This window comes from Anomaloglossus baeobatrachus, chromosome 9 (genome assembly GCF_048569485.1).
Source record: "Anomaloglossus baeobatrachus isolate aAnoBae1 chromosome 9, aAnoBae1.hap1, whole genome shotgun sequence".
Classification (NCBI taxonomy): domain Eukaryota; kingdom Metazoa; phylum Chordata; class Amphibia; order Anura; family Aromobatidae; genus Anomaloglossus; species Anomaloglossus baeobatrachus.
Genome location: NC_134361.1, coordinates 47,578,015 through 47,586,789, shown reverse-complemented (window position 1 = coordinate 47,586,789; position 8,775 = coordinate 47,578,015). Strand labels below are relative to the sequence as shown.

Here is an 8,775-nt window from a genome sequence, read left to right as displayed (position 1 = left end):
CTCTCCATCGTTTCCGCTCCTGTGTCATGATTCTCACATGTTAGAGAATTGAATCACAGTGAATATCACATCGGTTCACGCTCGGATCAGAGTTTGAGCCGAGTGTCATTTGCATAATGCATCCAATTCTATAGCATTAGAGAATCATTGATAGAGTGAGCGAACCCTTTAACCAAGGATTGATATTGAAAAATCAGTCCAGGAGGGAAAAAAGAAGCAGTTTTATATGATAAAATATATAGGAAAGTTACTGATTTTCATTTATACTATTGATACATGAAATAAAAATTAAAATGAAGGTTATTATTTCACAATTATGTTTATATATACAACATATATTTTTGGTCTTTTTTCATTGGGGAGAACTTAAAACAGCAAATTGCAAATCTAGAGGGTCCTGTGTGATGCCCCCCTCCCTTAAAACATAAATTATCTGTGGTTTATCACATTTTTGGGAAGCTGAGTTCGATTTCCCTAGCCACACCCAGGCCTGATTACTGCCAAACCTGTCCTCAATCAAGAAATCACTTAAATAGGACCTGCCTGACAAAGTGAAGTAGACCAAAAGCTCCTCAAAAGCTAGACATCATGCCAAGATTCAAAGAAATTCAGCATATCAGACTCTCGCCTACCATGGAAAGCTTCAAAAGGAACGTGAAGACCCTCTTCTTCCGACAAGCCTACAATCTACAATAACCCTTAGACCAGTACACCACTGTGCAACCAGCTTTGTCTTCATCTACTGTATCCTCACCCATCCCCTATAGACTGTGAGCCCTCGCGGGCAGGGTATTCTCTCCTCCTGTACCAGTCTGTGCCTTTTATTGTTCAGGATTATTGTACTAGTTTTTATGTGTACCCCTTGTCAGTTATAAAGCGCCATGGAATAAATGGCGCTATAATAATAAATAATAATAATGTTCTGAGGTTGTTTTGCTTCTTCAGGACCTGGAAGTATAGCTGTCGTAAATGGAACCATAAATTCTGCTGGCTACCAAAAAATCCTGAAGGAGACTGTCCGGCCATCTGTTCGTGACCTCAAGCTGAAGCGCACTTGGGTTATGCAGCAGGACAATGATCCAAAACACAACTGCAAGTCCACCTCTGACTGGCTTAAGAAAAACAAAATTTAGACATTGAAGTGGCCTACTCAAAGTCCTGACCTTGAGATGCTGTGGCCGGACCTTAAAAAGTCAGTTCATGCTCGGAAACCCTCCAATGTGGCTGAATTACAACAATTCTGCAACCATGAGAGGGCCGAAACTCCTCCATTCTAAAAGACTCATTGCCAGTTATTGCAGACGCTTTATTGCAGTTGTTGCTGCTATCGGTGGCCCAACCAGTTATTAGGTTTAGAGGGCAATCACTTTTTCACACAGGGCCCTGTAGGTTTGGATTTCTTTCCCCCTTAATAATAAAGACCTTCATTTATAAACTGCATTTTGTGGTTACTTGTCTTATATTGGTTTAATATTTCAATTTGTTGGCTGATCTGAAACATTGAAGTGACAAACATGCAAAAGAAATCAGGAAGGGGGCAAACACTGGACAACCCCTTAAAGAGCTTTAATCTTTTATTACGTAAATTAAAGGGGTTGTCCGATATTGGAAAATAAAAGCCCAGTGGGTTTAAAAAAAGAAATTCAAAGATGCAGCCTGTTACCATGGGGACACACAGATCTGCAGAGATGCTGCAGTTGTTTTTATTTTTTATTTGTTTCAATATAACTTTATGTGTCATATCTGCACACTCTGTGGGAATCAGGACACAAATGGTACACGCCTTTATTATTCACAATACTAATCCATTTCTGCAATGCACGCTGGGATTTGTAGTTTTTTTTAAAATCACTAATTCCTCCCGACTCTATTGTATTGTAGACGCTCTTTCCCCTGCTGTCATTCTTTATGGTCCGTTCTTTCTATATTCTCCGGTCCTCCTTGGTCTCTATGGTGGCTGCTGACGCGGCAGGCGCTGATTGGTTGAGCTGTTTTCTGGCGTCGCAGCCTGGCAGAGACCTGAGACAGAGACATGTGACCCGGAAACTGAGTTTAGACAGCAAGAGACATTCTTGGAACGACAGAGACAAACAGCAGAGACACAGAGCTGTGAAGAGAGGGCAGAGACCGCCCCGTGTGTGCTCACTGAGGGGCTCATTGCACAGACTCACTGCAGCTGCTATAATACTGGGGAGCGATGTGACACGGCCGTACACATGCTGCAGGGGGCTGACAGCCACTGAGAGGTAATGGCACTGTCTGGTGTATGTGTGCATGGTGGGATAATACTGGCAGAGCCCCCCAGGGACAGCCAGAGACCCCCAAATCTGGGGACACATCTTGTCTGTTATTTCCCTGGAGGATGGGGAGATAAGCGGTGTTATTGACCCACGGCGCCGCTTATCTCCACAGCAGACCCTCCACATTTCTAAGAAACCCGTTCCCCAATATTCAGTCCCATCACACGGTTATATGTCCGCTCTGTTCTCCCTGTCCTGGTGAGAGATCCCCCGGGGGGCACCCCCGGCGCGTCGCCCCCTGCACCCCCGGCGCGTCGCCCCCTGCACCCCCGGCGCGTCGCCCCCTGCACCCCCGGCGCGTCGCCCCCTGCACCCCCGGCGCGTCGCCCCCTGCACCCCCGGCGCGTCGCCCCCTGCACCCCCGGCGCGTCGCCCCCTGCACCCCCGGCGCGTCGCCCCCTGCACCCCCGGCGCGTCGCCCCCTGCACCCCCGGCGCGTCGCCCCCTGCACCCCCGGCGCGTCGCCCCCTGCACCCCCGGCGCGTCGCCCCCTGCACCCCCGCGCGTCTCCATGGGGGTCTAAGGTATTGTTTCATGCTTCTAGAGGCCTTAGTGTTGGTATTTTGTGCCTTTTTTATCCAAAGAGATGAGCAAGATCTCCAATTACTGACAGCGGTGACTGTCACTATGGACCCCCCCTTCAGGGGAGCACACAAGGAAAAGAGTGAAATCTAAAACTTTTTTCAAAGTTTATAACTTTACCAACTAGTGATGAGCGGGCACTACCATGCTCGAGTGCTCAGTACCTGTAATTAGTGATGAGCGGGCACTACCATGCTCGGGTGCTCAGTACTCGTAACTAGTGATGAGCGGGCACTACCATGCTCGGGTGCTCAGTACTCGTAACTACTGATGAGCGGGCACTACTATGCTCGGGTGCTCAGTACTCGTAACTACTGATGAGCGGGCACTACCATGCTCGGGTGCTCAGTACTCGTAACTAGTGATGAGCGAGCACTACTATGCTCGGGTGCTCTGTACTCGTAACTACTGATGAGTGGGCACTACCATGCTCGGGTGCTCACTAGTTACAAACACCTGAGCATGGTAATGCCCGCTCATTAGTAGTTACGTATATTGAGCACCCGAGCATGGTAGTGCCCGCTCATCACTAGTTACGTATATTGAGCACTCGAGCATGGTAGTGCCCGCTCATCCCTAATTATTAAACCTACCAATGTAGCGTCCATCTCCAGAAATGGAAAGGAACGTTATCTGCTTGTGCGATTGATCCGATTAGTTTGCAAAATTCACTGATTATTTGAAGGAACTGGCGGATTATTTTCCATGTATAAAGGGGGAGATAAGAAGTGGCTGCTTCGCCCCCATTGTGCATGCATACTCCTAGTGTGAGCGTACACTTGTATGGAGGGGCTGCAAAAAGATATTATTTGTGCATGTGCACCGTAAAATGCTTCTTACCTGGTAGATTTACCTTGTAATGATTCATTGATTTGCCATTATAAAGACAATGCAATCTCATAAAGTGCTGGCTTTTCCATAGGCATTAATGACAGGTGATGGTTGGACACCTGATCCTGAAAATGGAGGGGCCATGTCACTGTTCTGCCAGTCACAGCGGCATCGGACCACCCACTGCACAGGGAATCCGATCATTCGGATAGTCTTGTGCTGCGTTCCCCCTGCACGGTGGGTGGTCACTGGCTCCACTGGGCAGGGAAACCTTGATTCACCCTGGCGTCCCTCATTCTCAGGATTTTCGGGGGTCACAGCAGCCATGAAGTGATTACATATCCTAACAGTATGTCACCACCCATTGAGGGTCTTTAAAATCTCAGCTGCCCCCAACTGGAGCATTAAAACTACTGAATACAATTTACAACCACTTGTCAGAGGAGGACGAGTCAGGGCCGTGTTAGTTTTTGGTAATTTTGGGGAACTGCTCAGTAAGGAGAAGCGAGACTGTGACGCTTCATAACCTGTCATGCGATTTGCTTCTTTGTTGGTGCAAATTTAGCACTTTTTGTAAAGACTGTGACATTGTTTACCTGTAACCTAATAATCCAGAAAATCTGATAATCCAACATTTGCTTCCAGCAGAGATCTGCAGAGTAGTGTGGAATTTCACAAGAGCAGACGAGTGAGCAAAGAGAAGTGATTAGGAAATCCCTGTGATAAGGGTATGTTCACACGCGCCTGCAACTGAACCTCCATTACTTCTATGTGCACGGGGGTCCCTGTGGCTGCGTCAGGGGGCACGGTGGGGGAGGGGGGTCCCTGTGGCTGCGTCAGGGGGCACGGTGGGGGAGGGGGGGCCCTGTGGCTGCGTCAGGGGGCACGGTGGGGGAGGGGGGTCCCTGTGGCTGCGTCAGGGGGCACGGTGGGGGAGGGGGGGCCCTGTGGCTGCGTCAGGGGGCACGGTGGGGGAGGGGGGGGCCCTGTGGCTGCGTCAGGGGGCACGGTGGGGGAGGGGGGTCCCTGTGGCTGCGTCAGGGGGCACGGTGGGGGAGGGGGGTCCCTGTGGCTGCGTCAGGGGGCACGGTGGGGGAGGGGGGTCCCTGTGGCTGCGTCAGGGGGCACGGTGGGGGAGGGGGGGCCCTGTGGCTGCGTCAGGGGGCACGGTGGGGGAGGGGGGGCCCTGTGGCTGCGTCAGGGGGCACGGTGGGGGAGGGGGGTCCCTGTGGCTGCGCCAGGGGGCACGGGGGGCCCTGTGGCTGCATCAGGGGGCACGGGGGGCCCTGTGGCTGCATCAGGGGGCACGGGGGGCCCTGTGGCTGCATCAGGGGGCACGGGGGGCCCTGTGGCTGCATCAGGGGGCACGGGGGGCCCTGTGGCTGCATCAGGGGGCACGGGGGGGGCCCTGTGGCTGCGTCAGGGGGCACGGGGGGGGGCCCTGTGGCTGCGTCAGGGGGCGCGGGGGGGGGGCCCTGTGGCTGCGTCAGGGGGCGCGGGGGGGGGCCCTGTGGCTGCGTCAGGGGGCACGGGGGGGGCCCTGTGGCTGCGTCAGGGGGCGCGGGGGGGGGGCCCTGTGGCTGCGTCAGGGGGCGCGGGGGGGGGGCCCTGTGGCTGCGTCAGGGGGCACGGGGGGGGCCCTGTGGCTGCGTCAGGGGGCACGGGGGGGGGGGCCCTGTGGCTGCGTCAGGGGGCACGGGGGGGGCCCTGTGGCTGCGTCAGGGGGCACGGGGGGGGGCCCTGTGGCTGCGTCAGGGGGCACGGGGGGGGCCCTGTGGCTGCGTCAGGGGGCACGGGGGGGGGCCCTGTGGCTGCGTCAGGGGGCACGGGGGGGCCCTGTGGCTGCGCCAGGGGGCACGGTGGGGGGGGGCCCTGTGGCTGCGCCAGGGGGCACGGTGGGGGGGGGCTGTGGCTGCGTCAGGGGGCACGGTGGGGGGGGGGGCTGTGGCTGCGTCAGGGGGCACGGTGGGGGGCCCCCTGTGGCTGCGTCAGGGGGCACGGTGGGGGGCCCCCTGTGGCTGCGTCAGGGGGCACTGTGGGGGAGGGGGGGGCCCCCTGTGGCTGCGTCAGGGGGCACTGTGGGGGAGGGGGGGCCCCTGTGGCTGCGTCAGGGGGCACGGTGGGGGAGGGGGGCCCCCCTGTGGCTGCGTCAGGGGGCACGGGGGGCCCCTGTGTCTGCGGTGGGTGCACGGAGGCCCTGTGGCTGTGGCGCATGTTCGGCCTTCTGCAGGCCTCATTGACTTGGGACCGCCACGCACATTTCTGTAGGATTTCTGCCTTTAGTGAATGCACTTAGCACCAGAATTTGTTTTAAAGGCTTTTTTTTTTTTTCCTCAATATTGGGAGTGGTCACCTGTCCTCAGGTTTGGTGATATCTTGCGGACCACTTGGAACCCCCAGAACATTAGAAAGGGCTCTTTTCACCTACGGCAGTCCCATAGACAATGAATGGGATGAGGTGCACATGCTCCATTTTGACAGGGTATTTCAGAGCCCCATTTTTGGGATTAGTGGGGGTCACACCAGTGCTCATCAGCAAATTATCACCTTGTTGAAAATAAAGGCCCACATATGGTACACACAACATAAAAGTATATTTCAGGGGGCTCTGCTAACCACGTTGAGGGGGTCCTTTCTGCTTTTTCCCCTATACATAATCTATCCACTATGTATGACCAGGTTAACCCTTTATTTTCGCCTTCCTTTCTGAAGCTTCTCTGCCAGTGGGTCTTATATTATTTTAGTGACCATCCAATAATCCAAAATATTTAATAATCCAGGACCCCGCCAACCTTTTACTGATCATAAATTAAAGAGCAAATATCTGCTTTCTTAACATGTCTTATTCCATAAATGCATTAATTTCCCAAAATATTACCTATATATTTTCTTATCTTATACTGTTCCTCTTTTATTCCTCCTGGAAATCTATGAATGAACGGTCACCGGATGTGGGTGTGTTCTTCCACCCGATGTCATCCAATCAGTGCTGACCGAATCAGACCAGGTAGGGATACAAGGTCCAATGGAAAACACCCAGTTGTTAATTTTAGTCATTCGTTTCCAGGAGGAGTAACAGAGGAATGACAAAACACAGAAATCGAATACAAGAAACTTTAGAATTGTTATATTTTTGGGAAATATCAGATGAGATGACGTCCTTCCCTTTTTTTTTTTTTTTTTTTTTAAGCAATTTTCATTACATTGTGTCATGATCTGATGCGTTTGTGTTACAGGCTTCTGGTGCGTGATCGGCAATGGCTTCCGTGGCTGGATAGAGGTACCTGCTACTATGGAGATGCCTGCAGTCTTGGAAAGTGCAAATCTTCCCTCTGAGGGGTCCCATAACCAGGAGGAACATCTTGAGGTGGAGGACAATGGGGACGCTTTGTGCACACAGGAGGGGTCCGGTGAGGAGCAATGCAGCAGTCAAAACACTAAGCAAGAAGATGGCACAGATGAGGCGAGCGATATGCCCGCTCAGAGTAACCATGTAGACAATGTAGCACCTATAGATACCGCCCCTCCAGAGAACATGAGGGCGGACGTGACTGTAGGAAATCCTCCAGGAGCCTCAGCCTCGCCAGGTAGTGACCAGGAACAGACCAAGGACTCGTCTTCCATCGCCTCATCACCAGCAGCTAGCCAGGATTTGGAGCCTTTGCCTCATAGGACCGAGGCGGCCCCTTCCAGTGTGGTCATTACAGATGAAGTAAAGGCTGATTGCAATGAGGGGACCCCATCCACCGGAGCAGCAGACCAAGAGGATCATAGTAAGGGGGACAAAGAGGACGGGGCCCCAGAGGAGGACAATGGCCGCGGTAAACAGGGGCCGAAGAGGGTGACCTTTCCTTGTGATGATGACATTGTTTCTGGTGCCCTAGAACCCAAAGACCCGTGGAGACATGGTGAGGACGTGATCCCTTACTTACTACTCTAATAATATAATAATAATATTTATTTATATAGCGCTATTAATTCCACAGCACTTTACATACATTGGCAACACTGTCCCCATTGGGGCTCACAATCTAGAGTCCATATCCCTAACCCACACAAACACGGGGAGAACATACAAACTCCTTGCAGATGATGTCCTTGGTCAGATTTGAACCCAAGACCCCAGTACTGCAAGACTGCAGTGCTAACCACTGAACCTTCGTGCAGTGCTAACCACTGAACCTTCGTGCAGTGCTAACCACTGAACCTTCGTGCAGTGCTAACCACTGAACCTTCGTGCAGTGCTAACCACTGAACCTTCGTGCAGTGCTAACCACTGAACCTTCGTGCAGTGCTAACCACTGAACCTTCGTGCAGTGCTAACCACTGAACCTTCGTGCAGTGCTAACCACTGAACCTTCGTGCAGTGCTAACCACTGAACCTTCGTGCAGTGCTAACCACTGAACCTTCGTGCAGTGCTAACCACTGAACCTTCGTGCAGTGCTAACCACTGAACCTTCGTGCAGTGCTAACCACTGAACCTTCGTGCAGTGCTAACCACTGAACCTTCGTGCAGTGCTAACCACTGAACCTTCGTGCAGTGCTGACCACTGAGCGTCCGTGCGGTGCTGAGCGTCCGTGCGGTGCTGAGCGTCCGTGCGGTGCTGAGCGTCCGTGCGGTGCTGAGCGTCCGTGCGGTGCTGAGCGTCCGTGCGGTGCTGAGCGTCCGTGCGGTGCTGGCCGCTGAGCGTCCGTGCGGTGCTGGCCGCTGAGCGTCCGTGCGGTGCGGGCCGCTGAGCGTCCGTGCGGTGCGGGCCGCTGAGCGTCCGTGCGGTGCGGGCCGCTGAGCGTCCGTGCGGTGCGGGCCGCTGAGCGTCCGTGCGGTGCGGGCCGCTGAGCGTCCGTGCCACCCTAGTCACTACTAAAAGGCAAGGGCAGATAAAACGGCCGTCTGGAGCCTCTGGGGGGGGAACAAGTATCAGACTTGAGAAAAGCTGACTAGTCTGATTCCTGCTTCCCCTACCAGCAGCCTACATAGTAGATTTTGCCCGTTTCTAGATTGGTATGCAAATGTCACACCCCACCTTTTAGTGAGCCCTCTGTAGGAGTTACTGTTTTCCA

General features: G+C 53.5%; 1 protein-coding gene across 2 annotated transcripts in view; it reads left to right on the top strand.

Annotated features, from left to right (window-relative positions):
• The first annotated feature begins 2,011 nt into the window (after window positions 1-2,011).
• PPP1R37 (protein phosphatase 1 regulatory subunit 37) overlaps window positions 2,012-8,775 on the top strand; it is a 98,247-nt gene continuing 91,483 nt past the window's right edge. The window contains exons 1-3 of one of the 2 annotated variants that reach the window (XM_075323681.1): window positions 2,012-2,246; window positions 4,359-4,441; window positions 6,950-7,621. In XM_075323681.1, the coding sequence (XP_075179796.1) occupies window positions 7,006-7,621 (616 nt within the window). In that variant the 5' untranslated portion in view covers window positions 2,012-2,246; window positions 4,359-4,441; window positions 6,950-7,005. The remainder of the gene's footprint in view (window positions 2,247-4,358; window positions 4,442-6,949; window positions 7,622-8,775) is intronic. The other variant, XM_075323680.1, reaches the window with a different exon arrangement.